General features: G+C 52.6%; 5 protein-coding genes across 5 annotated transcripts; 1 reads left to right on the plus strand and 4 right to left on the minus strand.

Moving 5' to 3' along the window:
- Positions 1-82: 82 nt before the first annotated feature.
- On the minus strand, positions 83-969 carry STEHIDRAFT_144171 (uncharacterized protein; the record flags this gene model as incomplete). The annotated part of the gene is made up of 4 exons (XM_007299111.1): positions 752-969; positions 541-692; positions 423-486; positions 83-367 (listed from the first exon to the last, which is right to left on the minus strand). Exons 1-4 carry the CDS (start codon positions 905-907, stop codon positions 83-85), a joined length of 657 nt encoding a protein of 218 aa, XP_007299173.1. The 5' UTR covers positions 908-969.
- A 215-nt stretch (positions 970-1184) lies between these two features.
- On the minus strand, positions 1185-5142 carry STEHIDRAFT_90294 (uncharacterized protein). The gene is made up of 18 exons (XM_007298302.1): positions 4909-5142; positions 4823-4847; positions 4712-4763; positions 4626-4656; positions 4341-4564; positions 4223-4284; positions 4149-4160; positions 3893-4086; positions 3767-3829; positions 3526-3715; positions 3362-3466; positions 3287-3296; positions 3143-3234; positions 2984-3092; positions 2702-2920; positions 2371-2642; positions 2108-2242; positions 1185-2050 (listed from the first exon to the last, which is right to left on the minus strand). The coding sequence occupies exons 1-18, from the start codon at positions 5028-5030 to the stop codon at positions 1313-1315; spliced, it is 2655 nt and encodes an 884-aa protein (XP_007298364.1). The 5' UTR covers positions 5031-5142; the 3' UTR covers positions 1185-1312.
- An 830-nt stretch (positions 5143-5972) lies between these two features.
- On the minus strand, positions 5973-9227 carry STEHIDRAFT_47292 (kinesin-domain-containing protein; the record flags this gene model as incomplete). The annotated part of the gene is made up of 9 exons (XM_007297989.1): positions 5973-6460; positions 6554-6856; positions 6923-7061; positions 7141-7263; positions 7319-7416; positions 7474-7732; positions 7805-8113; positions 8178-8732; positions 8778-9227. The coding sequence occupies 9 exons, from the start codon at positions 9225-9227 to the stop codon at positions 5973-5975; spliced, it is 2724 nt and encodes a 907-aa protein (XP_007298051.1).
- Positions 9228-9788: 561 nt separating this feature from the next.
- On the plus strand, positions 9789-14288 carry STEHIDRAFT_165112 (uncharacterized protein). The gene is made up of 9 exons (XM_007299112.1): positions 9789-10014; positions 10068-12203; positions 12262-12594; positions 12669-12794; positions 12857-13032; positions 13099-13268; positions 13335-13597; positions 13672-13946; positions 14010-14288. Exons 1-9 carry the CDS (start codon positions 9862-9864, stop codon positions 14143-14145), a joined length of 3768 nt encoding a protein of 1255 aa, XP_007299174.1. The 5' UTR covers positions 9789-9861; the 3' UTR covers positions 14146-14288.
- A 79-nt stretch (positions 14289-14367) lies between these two features.
- On the minus strand, positions 14368-16832 carry STEHIDRAFT_90297 (uncharacterized protein). The gene is made up of 2 exons (XM_007298303.1): positions 14747-16832; positions 14368-14666 (listed from the first exon to the last, which is right to left on the minus strand). The coding sequence occupies exon 1, from the start codon at positions 16759-16761 to the stop codon at positions 14773-14775; it is 1989 nt and encodes a 662-aa protein (XP_007298365.1). The 5' UTR covers positions 16762-16832; the 3' UTR covers positions 14368-14666; positions 14747-14772.
- Between the last annotated feature and the right edge of the window lie 183 nt (positions 16833-17015).

Here is a 17015-nt window from a genome sequence, read left to right on the forward strand (position 1 = left end):
ACCCGTAGCTTGGTATATCAACAGGATACATGGTATAATACAACACGTAGCGATATCACGAAAGTAGGAGCAGAAATATCAGTCAAGTCTTTGCGGCTAACGCATTCTTCCGCAACTCCTCGAACTTCGCCCCCTCACCTTCAGCACGCTGGATAATCTGCATCAAGGAGCCTTCTCTGGCCTGCATACGCTGGTCCAACCCGAGCACAAGCAATCGCACCTGCTCCATCTGCGCAAGTGTGGCCTCGTTCGTTGTAGACGATGGTTCTCCATTCTGTGGCGGGCTTGTGATCGATCCACGTCTTCCGAAGAGGGTTCGCGTTGGTACTGTGGCGCCGGCAGGGGAAGCCGAAATCTCGAGCATTTCCTGAGACAGTGCATGAGGAAATGTGGGATGAGTATATGATATGTGTAAAACACACCTGCCAATTATCGCCGACCAGCTTCGTCAGTTCGCGTTCGAGCATCTTCTCTCTTGTCTTACCCCTGCGCCACATCATTGAGCTAACCATTAGATGCCGACGAAGATGGGACATTTACCTGTCCAGCTCCATCATAGCCCTCTCGTTCTCTCTCTGTGTCCCTTGAAGTATCAGCTCGAGATTCTTGTACTCCTTTTCCAGTACCTGTACGGCCTCAGCCGGTGGTCGTTGCATGAGTTGTGCCTGTAACCCTTGTATCTGCGTCCGAAGCTGTACAACTTCATGAGCAAACCATATGTCTGCTATGATGAAACAAATGTACTACGCACCTTGTCATTCTCCCTATCTTTCTCTAGCAGCTGTTTTCTCAATGAGTCCTCTGCAGTATCCTCTATTTCCTTCAACACGCTCAAGTCGTCCGCTCCGCCTGTGCCCTGAGCTGTCGAAGGACGACCGTGATGCCTTGTACTTTGAGCGCGACGCATAATAGAGATTGACCGTTAACAGTAGTCTATAAGTGGTGGTTTCTTGAGATGTACGCAGGTATATAAGGGCAACGCCACGCGAACACAGGACGGCGGTGAGTGGTATGTAGGAACGTTGGGAACACGAACGGGAGGTGAACTGGGGGTGGCACGCGTTTCGACGCGACCTCGCGACCTCGCCACATGAGAATTGTGGCGAGACTGCGACGCAGTCTGGTGCAGCAATGCCAGTTGTCAGAGATCATGCACTCGCACTTAAGTGAAGTGTACAAGTATGCCGGAGTGAAGAAAAAATTATAGTCCAAATATGTACAGTGATTGCGTCCCAAAGTAACGATATGCAACATGAAAGACTCAAAGACAAGTCAATGTCGCCGAACCACCAGTTTATCAAGAGCCATCGTACTAGAATCCCAACTGCTCCACGAAATCCTGCCATGTAGCATCCAGAATAAGCGGTGTCTGCGCCGTCGTTGAGGATGTCGGCGGGGAGTCCGACTGGGCTCTCGAAGTCGAGCTTGAGGCATACTGACCCAAGCCTTGCATCCCAACGAACATCGAGCTCGGTTCCGTGAACTCAGCGTCAAGATACGCTCCGCGCGAACTCGACGATACTTTCGCCAAACTGCGATGGACTGAGGAAATATCCTGCGTTTGTCCGTACTGTCCAGGATGTCTATTTCCTTGCGAATCTGAGGATGTGTAATCGAAGATGTTGTATAACGAAGAGGAAGTGGGATTAGGAAGGGTAGCGGAGGTGGAAGAAGTCGAGGTTCTGTGGCGACCGAACGGGGTGATCGGCGTGAAGTCGTACTTGTATGCTGTTTCTGCTGGTATCGCCGTCGGCTGTGGGTGAGGTGCCGCATTGTTGTTAATACTAGCCGGTCGTGGAACTCCTGCTGTATCTGCTTGACTTGGAATTGGAATTGGATGCGAGGGGCCCGCTGAATTTGGCGAACTGTCTGTAGAGGCAGCGGGTACAGCGGTTGCCATGCCAGGGGTAGAAAGTCTTTGTGTCATCGCTCCTAATCTAGAGAGCTCTTCGAGGTTCCTATCCTGCCCTGTGACGGTCTCCGTCCGGTTTGGTGAGCGATAGTTGTCCATCGCTTCGTGACCCTGTCTGTGTAGACTCCGCATGGCGTTCTGGAAGTAGAGAGATGTTTGAGAATAATTGTATATGAGGCCGAAAGAAAGACGTACCAGAATGTCGGCAGCAGGATGACTCCCGAAGAGTACTGAGTGCTCGAAGAAGCTTAACACAAAATCGAGCCGCTCGAGTGCTCCAACGGCGAGGGAGCTTGAGGGGGCGTTCGTGACCAGGAGGCACATTACGATCTACAGATAATGTAGTGAGATCGGAGGACAATCGGAGTTTGGAAATATAAATCAGGAGAGCTACGTGGGTTAACGTAGAGTTTGGCGGTGGAGGTAGATCAGACAGAAGTCCGTGGTAAATGACATACCGCTGACGAAAGGACCTTGGACCATCCGAAGCTGAATCTGAAGACTGCAATCGGCGGTGTAAGGTCAAACCAACTGTGATATCTGGGAGAGTATGTGACCATAGCCATACAAGACTGTGGTATTGCCCCTACCGCTTTCGATCCTGCCTCGATTATACGGTTTGCAGCTCGGTATATGGCCAACACGGAGGGCCCATATTTGTGTTGGACTGGATCAACGGAGTGATCACGAATCGCGGCCGCAAAATATGGCCGATGGAGATTCAGGAGGGCTTTGGAAAAAGGAACAGTCAACCTCCCACCATCAAGACGTGGAAAGGAACGCACTTACTCCATTCTGTATTGGATAGAATAATCCACCGTCTCACAACAAGTCTTGTTGGGCTGGCATGGCTTTGGGCAGGATCAGATCGCAGATAGTCTGGGATGTCTATATCCCTGATCATACTATCGAGCTCGAGGATAGTCCGATAGTGTGGCGGACGTGCACCAAATGCTTTGACCATGACATCGTGTAGCGACTGAGAGTATAAATAACACCAATTGTACCCTACAAATCATGAATATCATTAATAAAGCAAGGAGACGATGATGACTGTATTAAACGACGCACAGCCCATGCTCTTGCTCCCGTCAGGGTTCGTATATTGCTCAAAATCGTCAGGAAGCGAACAGTTGACGAACACAGGATTGAAGGTTGGCGGTCTCCCGAATCCGAAACTCTGTGAGAGATTTAAGACTTCAATATCAGTTCTAGATATCTAAGGCGTACATTCCATGCATCAAGGGCGAATAGGTGCCAAAAGCAGCGGCTGCGCTTTTGGCTCTCCTCACGGCCTATTCCCCATGGTGTGCCGTCGCGGTCTGGGGGTCTACATGTTAGAGACGCCTACATGATGATATCGATTCGACTTACGCAACCCCATCTGTGAAAGACATTTTGAGTACCCCACACGCGTCAGATGTATGTGTGAAATTGGCCATGACTTACACCTTGCGCTAGCTTTGAAGCTAATCCTATATACATCCAAGACCTGGAGGACCCTCCGGGGAACAAGCCCGCATCACACATCTCTAGATATTGGCCCATGAAAGTCTGTGATATTGGATCAATTAGTGCCATGGTACGTAACAGAGATATTGAGATATCTTTACTGTTGCTTGAACGGCAGTAACGGTGGCTCGCCGTACGAATGGTTTCACTATGAGCGCCGCCCGACAGAGGGAAAAGTAATCGTGAGCGGCAATTAAATGATCCGTGGCAGACATGTCGTAATATTTTCCTAGGCAGATTATAATGTAGAATAATGCTAGGGAGTGTGACGAGTCCTCTGAGCCGATCGACCTGGTGCATGGTAAGTCTCGTCGGAATATAGTAAAGGAGATGACAGCTTACGAAGATTGATACAGTTCTGGTATTAATTCCTCAAACAGTTCTGTTCGAGTCATTGAAGTTGGGCTACACAGTCATCCGTTGTTAGAAAGATGAACTATCTTGTAATGGTATGGTTTGGTGACTTACAAGTAATTCGAACACTCCATGAAAACGTCGGCCAATGTGTATGCTTCGGACAGAGGTGGCAGATGTGACCAGACGAGTGCTCTGACAGCTTCACTATCCCAATCGTCCTCACATTCCGGGAACGGGACGTCCAGTATGCGCGGATCAAGTTGGCTCTGTGAGAGATATGATGTTTTCTCGGTAGGGCGGGCTAACTGCATGGAAACATTGTCGTCGACACCGCGAAATCTTGCGGAACATTACGAGATCTTCTCACCTTGAGAAGATACTGATCCGGGGATAAGTCAGACATTAGGTCATGAGTGCCAAACAGGAGTGATAGCAACACACATCTGATCTGGCAGTGGCTCCCAAAAACGTGGATTCGCCCTCGGCGCTGATATTGAGGGTTCCTGTGGAAAATCAGTAAGTGTTACATCCGTTTGAGGGAAACAATGGGTAAACGTACCAAAGGCTTCGACCACATCTTCCTCCTGGACGTTGTCTTCCATGCTCTCCTCCGCCACATCCTTCGGCGTAGAGCCAACAGGCGACGACCTATTCTCCAGAAGTGGATGTGGTTCACTCGAAACAGTAGCCTGTAGTAAGGAGAGGCCATGCTCCAGCTCGCGAACCCTGATAGTCAGCGCATCAATCTGGGCATGTAGCTCTTCCGTATTGGCGAGGATATATCTGCGGGTCATTACAATCAAAACATCATGCATCATTCCCAAGCTGTTACAGAAACACGCACCTATTTTTTTGTGGACCGGTCGCTAGGGTACCTACGCGCCATGCACATGAGGGAAGAAGCAAGTCAGATGCAAGATGAGGTCGTACCAGTTGGACAAATCGCTGCACATCCTCGTTTCGAGCACGTCTCACAGGGCACCTGTATCTCTGCGAGTGAGTTCACAGAAAATGGCACTGAAAGCCAAGCATTCCCCGCACTTTTCTATCACAGCGCAACTTCAACCTGTAAGGCATTCGGGTCATTAGCATCCACTACCGCCGGCTACGAGGGGAGTAGAAAAAACCTCCGACATTCAGCACAGCTGACCGGAACCCTTCCTGGCCGCTTGCGCTGCTTTTGAGCAGGAGATGGATCATCCGTCGCCTTCGTCTTGCCCTTGTCTGTCGGTGGGACTTTTGGAGCCATGTATTAGGGTCCAGAACGGAGTACAGGTGTAAGGTGATCCGAAACGGGCCACAGAGAGCGATTCAACGACGCCGAGATGTTCAGAGAATGAAGGACCACAATTCCGACGCGGTCAGGGTGGGTGATGGTACAGAATATAAATGCGAGGCTATGGCCCCTGACGTCTCCTCGCGATGGGCTCAGTCAGCAATCTAATCTTATCTTCTATGATCTCGGGTGCTTAATGCTTCCGTGATTGGCAGTTCGATCTCCGCGGCTCTGGATCTTCTTGCTATTTTGGGAATAAACTTTCCTCTCTCGGCAAAGAAAGAACGCCACCAGACTGAGAAAGCATCAAACCTTCAGCAGAGTGCACGTCGGGTACGTTGTGGTGACCCACTACTTCCGTGATGTTAGTTCTTGTTAGTTGCGCCCAAAATTTGAGCTGAGCCTCAAATGTAAGGCCTGATTTGCAAAGAGATTCGTAGGACGCTGGTGAAACGACTTCACTGTATTTAGCCTGTGCACCACGAGTTAATCCGTCTTACAAGGAGTCCGGGCAGATTCAAAACTCAGAGCTCCGGAAATAGTGGACCTCGATGTGCAGTTTCCATCCACGATCAACCAGCGACGAATGCGCTGTAGTCCAGAGACTTGCCATTTGGCAGTGAACTAGCAACGCAGATAGAAAATACAACAACAGAGGCAAATCGAAAAGAAAAAGAAATATCGTCAGACATAATACAAACAACCTCGACTTCGACCTCGACACCCGAGGCACTACGGCATCTCCTGCTTATTTACTACCCCGAGTGCTGCGACGGGTAGTTTTCCCAACGCTCGCCTTCGATACTTGCTCTTCTTCATCCTCGTACTGATCCTCAGTCACCACAGGCGCACTCCCCAGCTGTCTGTACACCCATCAAAATCAGCGTCTGCCAAAAATACACCTTGAGTATGGACTTACCGTGTCTTCTTCTGCACAGTTTTTCCCTGCGCAGACTTCTTCGAAACGTTCTTGGGTGGCACAATGATCGCAGAGTCGTCGTAATCCTCATCATCCTCCGGCTCGGTGTCATCATCATTACGAGGTTGACGGGACACAGGTGGTGCTTTAGCCTTGGAGGGATTGCTCGTACGAGAAGAGCGGCGATTAGAAATTCGGCGGCCGCTGTCCGCTGTAGAAGAACTTGGATCAACGGCGAGTTTGCCCATATCGTCGGTTATCTCCGAAACGTCGCTTTGCCCCTTGCGAGTCGAGGTCCTTTTCGCTTTGACTGTCTGGGGTGGCAGAGGCGCAGTATCCTCTTTGAAGATCATAGGGGGGAGCTGCTTCAGAGGAGAGTGTGGCAGTATTGTGCGCGGCGGAGGACCTTTTGCTGGCGCTTTTGCTTTCGGCGTTGGCTGCCCCTTGGAGGACTCAGGGACCCAATCTTCCTCATCCGTTTCTTCTTCCGACTCGTCCGTCCCTGTCGCACCGTCGTCTGATCCTTCAGCGTCTTTTGAATCCGTTCCTGCGTGGCTCGTGTCGCCGTCATGGTAACTCCCATCATCGTCTTCCCCCTCATCATCCTCCGTCTCCTCCTCGCTGTCCTCGTCTCCCACACTCTCAGTCACCCGACTTTCCGTCTCCGTGCCTGTGTCTTCAGCGTCCTCGTCATCTGACGGAAGAATGATGTGCTCGGGCTCCGGTCCAGAAGACATGGGCACGCGGATCTCAGAGCGTCGAACAGACTGCTTAGGGAACCTATTCGACGCGGACTTGCTTTTGCCTGCCAGAGGGGACAAAGATTCGGAGCGGTTCGAGCTCATCTCGGATTCGTCTTCTTCCTCAGACGGATCTTCCTCTTCAATCTATCGCAAATTTATTTTATCAACCCTAGATCCTATATCAAGATACGAATGGGAAGGACGTACAATACTCATCTCAACATCTTCCTCATCCTCCAGGTCCTCCAATACCCGTCTGGACTTGCCAGGAGTCTTTCCGAAGAGACCAGACTGATGTAGCATATCTATCTTGGCATCTATCTTCATCTCATGTTGCTCGACCTAACGTGCATGATAGACCGAAATGTGCAGTTAGAACGTTTATCCCATCTCGAAACTAAGGCGTAAGACCTGCGCTTACCTCGTTCATCAACCGCCGAGCGAACATCTTCTCCATATTTCGGATTCTCTCCTCCATTTCTTGCATGACTTCCTCACGTGTCTCGGCTTCGATGATTGCGCAGCGCATCTCTGCATTATAAACCTTTATTGCAAAGCCATCAATACATACCCAAAGGAGTGATACGGACGTGTCGTACCTGCATACGCATCACTTCAAGCTCGTCAAACAAGGCTTCGACCAGCGGGTTTAACGGTTCATCGTCAAAGTCATCTTCGACCGACGTTTCTTCGTCCTCTGCCGGGGTGTGTCAGCCATCGTTCAAAGCGCTAGCACGAAGGTTCCATTGCATACCTTCGACAATCTCCACTTCCGCCTTGCTGGGTTTCCTCCCACCGTGTCCTTCAGTCGACAGCGTGACTGTTCGACGGTGTGGAACGACTTCGCGACTCTTTGCAGCGGCGCGTTGAGGGATCAAAGTCTTGCTCGGCGTAGGTGGTACTCTCTGGGCCGGTGCAGCGGTATAGACTTCCTTCGCAAGAGCGGCGAATTTCATGACGTGAGAATTCTCGTCGTAGCCCGTATCGTAAGGGTTCACATTGACGATCATAACCTGACAATAATAGTCGCGTAAGTCAATGACCAACGGGGCATAGCCATCTCAAGAATAAAAAGGCGGACTGACTGCTCGACCATCGCCCGTGAAGTAATCCATAAGAACCTCAGTAAGCTTGCTGTGGCGGAACGGCACGACCGCCAATGATTTCTTGACATCACGGGTGTCCGAACGCTGGTGCTTTGGACCGCCGAGACTCTGAGCCACACGACGCTGGTTAGCACGCATAACCTCCATGCATTGGCCAAGGACCATGAGAGACTTGTTGATGTTGCCCGCTTCCTTGAGGCGATCACCAGTCGTTTGTGTGTGTTTAGTGCGTTCTGAACCAGCCAAATCGACGAGTGTAAGGCGGCATGTGTTGAAAGAGGCCGGTTCCTATAGGACATGTAAGTTTGGAGCACGAAACAAGATTGGGCCGTAAGAAAAAAAAAATACTCACGTCTGGTTCACCACGATGCTTCCGAAGTAATTTGATCGTCACCATTCCGTGGCTGCGACTACTCTGACTGTTCGCCAATGTCCCAAACACCCTCCTATGCAACTGCCCCAACCTCACAAGGGTCTTCGCCTCCCCCGCATTGTTCACTCGAATGTGCTTCAGACCCGAGACATACTTCCCCGCCATCGTACCCGGGGGTCCGTCCCACCCGTCAGAAGGAGGCGAAGGTTTGATAGGCAAAGCTTTCCTCGTCAACAGAACCGGGCGTCGGGATTGACGCGAACCAGCATTGGCATCCTCTACGTCGGCAAGGAGGTCGTAGATCTTCTCGTTATAGACCTCCGAGTAGGAGAGCCAGATAGAATATTCGTGGTTACGATCGACGGAGAGTACAGTTGGGTCGATGTCCGTATCGAGGTTTACGTTCTCCTCAAGATGTTCAGCGAGGACTTCTGCTAAAATGGGCTCATCGATGGTGTCCAGAGATGGACCTCGTGTGGACATTTCAAGGGATCCGTCACCGGATTCGATACCATGGAGTCGGACAGGCCGATGCTGAGCAACAAGAGGTTAAGCTCCCATTCAGAGCGTTCAGGTGACGGGTGTGCTTGCCTTTGAGTTACTTTGCAATCCCTCAATACTATTGAATATCACATCAAGCGTCCTAGGAAGAATACCAGCAGAACCGGGTTCGGAGCCACCTTGCATGGTGTACGTCTTCCCGGAGTTCGTAACACCATAGGCAAATAGCAAGCCATTCTCGCCATCGAGGAGGCCTCGCACGAGTGGCAGAGTGGTCTTTTTGAAGAACTCAGACTGAAGTGACGAGTCGGGGAAGACATGGGAGAAGCTATAGATGGATGGTTGTGGCACTACGGATGGCCGGAAACGATTTCGGGAGGGAGCATTCTGAATCTCATCCTGAGCAGGGTCGGACATTCTAACAGAGACATCGGTAAGATGTTCAAGATAGGGCACTGATGTTGAAGGTCCATCATTGAGATGGGGGCGAATGCGGAGGAATGCCTGGTTTGTTGTGTTGATTCTCATTCATTAAGATACTGAGAAATCAGAACGTACCTTTATGGGCTCCCTGTCATTATCCACAGGAACAACCGTTGGTTTAGATGTCTTCGCCGCGACATTCTTAGGTACTGCAGCTTTCTAGAGCGCGCAGCCATACTGTAAATCGCATAAATCTGCAGAAAACAAAAGCTTTCCGTACATTATTGGTCTGCCTTGCTTTCGTTGCAGGAGCCGCCTTTGTGGTTTTGGCCCGAGTGCTGGCTGTCGTCGTCGCAGCCTGACTCGGAGCTGGCTGGGTCTGGGCTGTGGATCTCGTCGTCCGAGACGAGGGTCTTGCTGGGGGTACTGAGGGCGCTGAGGGTTTCGTTCGGGTGGCCATGGATCGTAGAGGATGGACAGGATGTGGTTTGTGGCAAGGCTGGTTCAAGGCAGACGCGAGGCCAACTCGAAAGGTTTGAAATTGACGCGACACGTGTGGCGCGTTCGCGTCTGTCACGTGGTCGCGCTCAACACGGTCATTTGTTGTTCTAGGCTCTAGCTCATCGTCGCGTCCGACGACGAGCTCTTGTCTATCTATCGCAGAGGACTCTACGTGTCCTATACTTCTTGCTTTTATTTCTTGACGCATCCAGCGGCCCTGCGATAATATATCTGGAATATGGCCCCTAGTCCTTCTCGCCGGAAATCCATCGCGGTCCCTCAACATGGAAGCTCGTTGCGTCCGTCTCATAGACGTCGACCCCATAGTATCACACCAGGCGACGCGGTGCTGAAACAGCTTAGTCCGGCTGCTAGACGGCGTCGCTCACTCGTGCGTCGTTCATCGGAACACCTATCGCACGTGAATACTCACCGTATTGTCAGGCTCCGCGCAAAAGCATTCTCAAGCTCGCAATTCCCGATAACACAGATGACACGGTCTCCCAGGACGATGCTTCATCCTCTGCAAACACTATGTTGTCGCGCAAAAGTCTCAATCGTCGCATCAGCTTCGCCGAGGATGTGACGGTCATGCTCTTTCGACCCCGCGCTCGCGAGAGACGGAGCTCTAGGCTAGATCAACAACCGTCACAAGCCGAAGAAGAACCTGACGGAGAAGAGAACGATGGTCCATCAACCGAAGATCAACCACCAGCCCCTGCCCACCAGACAGACGAGAATGACTACCCAGGTGCATCAAAGTCTCGTCGTCGGAGCTCTTTACGGCGACGATCCGCTGCTTTTAGCGAGAACGGGGAGGCAGATATGGACATGGTTTCAGAGTATGGAGAAGATGAGGACGATTACAACGTGACAATGGACAGCTCTCCGCTTCCTCCCGGCTTCATGGACGAACATCCTGAGGATGAAGATGAAGGCGACGAGGAAGACATGGAGCTCGACTCTTCTCCCGTCAAACGAACGACAATTTCCGGAAGGCGATCCTCCCTCGCCGCTCGTCCACCCCTCGCCGAAGTGTCTCGCACAGATGCTCCTGATGTCCAGCAAGGCGAGCAAGACCAGTCTTACTCCATGTCTGTCGATGATTCCATGAACTCGATGGACATATCAACTTCCACGGAAGAGCCGATGGAATACACAATGCCACTCAACAAATCTCTGCGAAAGAGCCACCCTCCGAGCCAGGAGTGGTTACAGCTTCAAGCGATGACCCACGCCGGTATACAAGGACCCGAACAGGAGCAAGGCGAGGAGTCTTTCGATGACCACACCCACATTAGCGTTCGTTCAGATGAGGACATGGACCTAACTGAAGCGCAGACCCGTCTATATGCTGCACGACAGTCTCTTGTCGCAGAACAAGCTCTCCCCGAACCTCGGGACGATACGCTGACTTCCAGCGAAGGCGACTCGGCTGACTTCGGGTTTGATAATACAAACGAGACCGTTAATCTCACGAACGTTTTCAGAGATAGCATAGGTGGTAGGACGGACGCCAGCTCCGAGATGAATCTCACAGACGTTCAACTCCCTATTGATGATGTCGACGAGCCAGCGAATGAGCCACCTCCGACCAGTTCACCGTCCCCTGAGCCTCCTCAGGCGGAGTCATCGTCTTCGGAACAGCGCAAGAGTACACCACCACCTCCCGCACCAATGCCCCCTAGCGCTCCAGCTCCAAATTTGTTGTCTCCGTCTAAAAACCCACCACCGACACCTCAAACCATATTCCGCTCGAGCGTTTTTTCCGCTCCATCAGCATCCACATCCTCTCGTCCACCACACTCTCCCTTCAAGCCCGTGAGGCCCTCACCTCAACCTGTCTTTGCCAAGCCAGGCCCCGTGTTCTCAGCACCGAAGCCCGCATCGCCTAGGAAAGGTGGCACCGCTGCATTCGCCCCTCCCGTGGCCCGGCCTTCTCCCAAGCGACCTCTATCTGCGGGTGGGACCTCTCAGCTAGATCAGAGTCTCTATAAACGCCCGGCCGTCGCTTCATCTGATCCCGTTAGTGGTCGCGAGTCCCCCGCAAGAGTCGCCTCTCCGAAGCCTCCGCCTGAAGAGATCTCGTCCAATGGGTCTGCCTCAGCGACTCGTCGACCCAGCTCCGCTGGCGCCTTGCGACGCCCGTCAGGCTTCTTCGCTCAAAGGAAGAGTATGGGCGGTCTCTCCGCCTCACAATCGCAGAAATCTGAACCTCCGCAGAAGAAAACAGACGCAGGGCCAGGGCCAGGAGGAGCAAGCGTTGGGGGCGGCACTGAGCTTTATCCAGACCTCAACGCTGCATTCGAGCTGAATACCCAGCAAAAACCCGCTGAGCAGTCAACCTCTCTCGATGAAGAAGACGTCCAGATGCCTTTCCGCCAGATAGTACAGGCATCGCCGATGAAATCTCCTCGCACGCGTTCACCTGCGAGGAGGGTACCGATACCGCCTACACCGCCTCCTCAGGATTCTTATGAGCAGACACAGACGTCGGGTTCGTTTGTAAATGCAGTGGAGCAGACAGAGCAGTGGAGAAATGGGTTACCGCTCGAACCTCTGATGGAGGAAGACGAAGGCGTTAGTCGCACTTCAACCAAAGCTTTGCTCTTGATCTTACTATTCTGCATTTTTCTAGCCTCCGATATCCATCGACCAGTTCTTCAGTATGACTGGGATCCGTTTCATGGACGAACTCACGGTTCCTCGACGCTCTACCATCCATCCTTCCCAACTCAACCGGCGAACCTCACTGTCCGAAGAGGAGAATTCCCTCGCAGAATATATTGTCGCTTTGGCAGTTGATTTACCGCAATTAGAGCTCCACGCGAGTGTGGCAAAGGACCTTCAGCTGGGTGTGCAACATATCAAGGATAACTACAGGCAGGCTGAGGAAGAGGCGGCGAAGTGTACGCCGGCTCTGTTCAGAGAGTATCAGGAGGCAGACGAGGAGACGAAGGAGGAGTTGCTGGTCAGTCATTTATTTGATTTTAGTCTGAGATGTGGCGCTAATAGATAATCCGACGATTATATTTGACTGTACAGCACCAATTGAAGGTTATCAAGGCGAACAACCATGGGTCTGCCCGGTCACAATGGTATGACTGGAGACTTCAATGGGTGCAGCAACTGACTGCGACTGCCGACGAGGAGTTCAAGTCCCTTGAAGAGGTATGATTTTAATGAATGTGGATCCTTGTATTCTGCTCATAAACGTTATGTCCGATATTTAGGATGCACGCAAACTTGAAGGTATCGTCAAGGAAGCTCAGACTGTCCTTCCTTCGCTCCGTGAGGAACACGCGAGGGTTATGAAAGAGCTCGAGCAAGAGGAGGCCATTGCGGCCGAGATCGAGAGTTGTGACCAAGAGTACTTGAACGAGCTGAAGGGCACTATCGCCGAACAGAGGTAAACGCTTGCACCGTAATCTCGCCGTCGACATTTCTGACTCAGAGCATCGCTCTCTTTCTCTAGCTCCACTTTAGAAACTTTCCGGGCGGACGTCGGCGAAGTCAAGGCAAAGTACGATTATCTCAAAGAGAAACTGGACCAGATCGAGGCGGAGAAGAAAGAGGCGAATGACGCTATCCGGGAAGCCAAGCGGATAAACCACATCAGCGAAGGCAAGGTCGCCGCACTACAAGGTTCGTATCCCACCAGTCGTCTCTCCAACGCATTCACTCGCTGACCCTCTTCTGACCAAAATCCAGGTGAATTAGCCGTGCTAGATGCTCTCGACCTCATCCATATCACCGAGATCCGTGCCAACCTGTTCGAGTTCGTATACGATTCGCGGTTCCGGGTGACGGTCCCCTGCAAATCCTACCGCACGCTCATATCCGAAGCCACTATATCCCGCGTGAAAGGCGCCCCGTCGAAGTCCAAAGACCATTATCCAGAGTTCACCGAAATAACGCTCGCCGTTGCCCGGCAGAGGCTCACCGCGCTACCAGCAGGCACCGATATGAAGCGGGTACGTTTATCATCCACCACGCCTCTCATGTACGGTCGAAACTAATCACACACGTTCCCCGTCGCTCCGAGCAGATCGTCACCTCCCTAGGAGACTTCTGGTCAGGCTGCCACGAACTCCGCAAACAGCTCGTCTTCCTCTCCATCAAGTACCCACTCACGATCGAAGCCCTCCCCCGCACATCCGACGGCCTCCTCTCGGGCATGAAAGCCACCGCCTCCGTGCTCTTACTCCAATTGAACGCGAAAGTCTACATCTCGTATATCTTGGACAACGAGACGCTTGCGAGGTGGCCGCGGTCGCTGGAGGACCTGAAGTGGGAGATCAAGGTGGCGTATGGGGATGTTGAGTGCGTGTTTCCCATACTTTGCGTCATCTTGTAACGAGAACTAACGACGAGTTGGCCCGATAGTCAAGCAAGTTTTGAAGAGATAAAGCAGTCGCTGCAAGAGCGCCTCGCACAGGCCACGCAGGACGATAGCCACGGATGCTTGCTCGACGCGTGCATCGCAGCGTCCGAAAAGTACGAAGACGAGGCGCAACAATGATCCCGCACTTACTTTATGCCTCACTGTTCCATGTCAGCCCCATACCTATGACGATTCCACCTTTGCCCGTATACCCTCGGTCTCTTGATTCGTTCTCTGTATTTCGTTTGGTTTCCCGGTTGCCAGGTCGCTCTGTACCTTACTTTCGAATTTCTTGTTGGGGGAGCTGTAGCTGTACGAGTTTCGTTATTTAAAGTCATGCACACGTACTATAGAGATACGCCGCTACCGCCTATTGGCTGGCTAGGATAGTTATACAATATGTTACAAAGACCAGGCGATGATGTCTAGTCGACGGACGTGGATGTGGTAGCTGTGGGTATGATGATGTACCGAGCAAGTGATGAGTGGGAGAGAGAGATCGAAGCAAAACGAACGAGTGTGATGATATAACAATGTGGGGACAAGAATAGATGAAGAATGGAAAAGAAAGAGATAAGAGAGAAAGAGAGAGCAAAACAATATAGGCATTTAGACATGGGCGAAGATCGTTAAGATAGGCATATGGGCATGGCAACAGGCTTCATGAAAACAAAACAACGTGCAGTCAGCATGACACCCATCCAAATCTATCCTCCCACCGCAAAAAAGGCTCACTCACCATAATAACATGAGAAAGTGACTATATCACTTCGATAATGGAGCAGCAACAATATGCATCCGACTGACCTCCAACCCCGCCAAAAGCACACCCAACATCTCCCTGCTCGCCTTCACGAACTCAACCTCCCCCATCGCCACATCCTTCACACTCCCCCAGCCCATCTCCGCCCCCTTCGCAGCACAGAACATATCCTTCTTCCTCGCCTCAGCTCTAGCCGTCTTATCCCTCTCCTTCTCCGCGTTCTCAGCGGCCCTCTTCGCCGCATTCTTCACCGCCTGCTCCCGAACAGATATAGCGACATCGAGCTGTTCCTCCAATGCAACGATATTCCCAGCCTGGTCCTCCGACGCGCGATCACGAGCCTCAAGTGCATGTCGCGTTTGTTCCTCTAGTAACGCCATCTGACGAGCGAGCTCAGTCGTTTCGTGCAAACGGGCTTGTTTTGCGGATTGGAGCTGTTGTTCCAAAGCCTGGATCTGCCCGAGCCGTTCCTTCGCGATCTGTTCCATAGAAGCCAGCTGAAGTTTAAGCATCGTAGCCATTCCGCCCTCGTTGCCGTTGCCACGGATCCTGCCTGGCGTCCCGAAGGCGTGTTTCGCTGGCGAGGGTGTGACTTCGGGTAACAGGATCTGGGAGATGGAACCGTAGCCTGCGGGAGAGGGCATCGTGCTCAGGGAGGGGCTGTCGCATTCAGGGAGAGAGATGGTGCTGAGGGCGGGAGAGGAAGGGCCCGAGAACGGTGCGGCCATGTCTGCGATCATGCTATCCGCTTCGCCTTCACCTAGTGTCATATCTCCAACCGCCACAAGCTGATCCCACGAGAGGAGTGAGCCACGATCGTTGCCTGCTGGACGTAACGATCTCTTCGATGGAGAGTCATCGCGGGTAGGAGGCATGGGAGATAGATACGACATGTTTTGACGGGAGGGAAGAGTGGAACCTTGACGAGAAGGTGTCTGGGGAACCTCGTCGGGGGTCCGACCCTTGCGGATACGGGGAACGGCGGGGGTAGGTGCGGTAGGAGAGGCGCCTGAACCGAGCATGTATTCGACATCGGCGGCATCGATACTTTCGAGGCTGTTGCCTTCGTTGAAGATAGACCTCATAGAGGTAGGAGTGGCTGATCCGGCCTTCTGACGATGGCCTGAATCATGCGAGCCCTTGACCGCATGGCGCAGAGGACTGCCCTTCCCGACGCTCGTATCAATTGGAACGGCCTTGGATTTGGCGGCGCGAGCAGCGGTCGGGGTCTGGGGAGAGCGCGGAGAGCGAACGGAGCTGGAGGACGATGAAGAGGATGGGGGACGAGCAGGGCCCGAAGGAGGAGATTGCGGTGTCGGTGTTGACGACTTCTTTGTTGTGGCTTTGACGGGAGGACCATTGGGTGAGTCTCTGCGAGGGATTTGGACCTTGTTGACTGAAGGAGAGGGAGAGAGGGTGATGTTGACACTGGTCTTGGGAGCACGACCGGAGGGTGGACTGATAGGCCTCGCCGCCTTATCTGGGATTGCCTCGGACGATTCGTCGTCCGACTTGGTCACTTTCTTCCCCTTCTTCTCGTCCTCCAGCTCCTCCCAGGACTCCTCCGAGCTGCTGAGTTTGCGTCTGGACGATTTCTGAGGCGAAGCCGCGGGTGGCTTCTTCAAAGCCTGCTCGAGATGGACAGATCTCGGTCGATACTTGGGTAGCGCGGATGGGTTACCAGCCTTTCGGGGACGAAGACTAGCAGCCCTAGTCATAGGTGGGGTCGGGGCATCCTTAGCAGTCGGAGTCGCACTGTCTTCCGATGGTGTTTCGAGAGTAGGAGTGGGTAATGCAGATTGTCTGCGCGAGGCGCGAGTGGTGGGTGCGGTCGCAGTGGGGGGGTTCGTCGCAGCCGATTTCTCGCCTACCGAGGCCCTGCCCCGGGAAGAAGAAGTAGGAGCGGTCACGCTAGAACGTCTTGCAGCTGTTTCTTTGGATCGCTTAGCGGATTTGTCGGTCGCTGTGTCCTTGCTGCTGTCCTTGTTCATGCCCAACGCCTTCCCGACCGACGCGAGCGAGTAGCGGGTGTGGGACCGCGTTTGCGGCTTTGTTGAACCAGTAGAAGTGTCGTCAGGCATGGTGATTGTTCGCTAGATTTGTGTTGTGTTGTGTTATGTTGTGTGTGCAAGGGGGCGAATGGGGGGAGCGAAGAGGGGGCAACGGCGCGTTGCTAGCGCTCGTTCATGAGGGAAAAGGAAGTTCAACTCGGTTCGCCACAGGCACGCGTTGTTTGGCCCTGTTG

Source organism: Stereum hirsutum (genome assembly GCF_000264905.1).
Source record: "Stereum hirsutum FP-91666 SS1 unplaced genomic scaffold STEHIscaffold_1, whole genome shotgun sequence".
NCBI classification, from domain to species: domain Eukaryota; kingdom Fungi; phylum Basidiomycota; class Agaricomycetes; order Russulales; family Stereaceae; genus Stereum; species Stereum hirsutum.

Coding starts and splice junctions, on each gene's coding strand:
- STEHIDRAFT_90294 (XM_007298302.1), bottom strand. CDS start 5,030: ATGGCTCCAAAAGTCCCACCGACAGACAAGGGCAAGACGAAGGCGACG. Junction 4,285..4,340: donor AGATGTGGTCGAAGCCTTTG/GTACGTTTACCC, acceptor GATTTTCCACAG/GAACCCTCAATATCAGCGCC. Junction 3,716..3,766: donor CCAGAACTGTATCAATCTTC/GTAAGCTGTCAT, acceptor ACCATGCACCAG/GTCGATCGGCTCAGAGGACT.
- STEHIDRAFT_165112 (XM_007299112.1), top strand. CDS start 9,862: ATGGCCCCTAGTCCTTCTCGCCGGAAATCCATCGCGGTCCCTCAACAT. Junction 12,204..12,261: donor TGATGGAGGAAGACGAAGGC/GTTAGTCGCACT, acceptor GCATTTTTCTAG/CCTCCGATATCCATCGACCA. Junction 13,269..13,334: donor CAAGGTCGCCGCACTACAAG/GTTCGTATCCCA, acceptor ACCAAAATCCAG/GTGAATTAGCCGTGCTAGAT.
- STEHIDRAFT_90297 (XM_007298303.1), bottom strand. CDS start 16,761: ATGAACAAGGACAGCAGCAAGGACACAGCGACCGACAAATCCGCTAAG.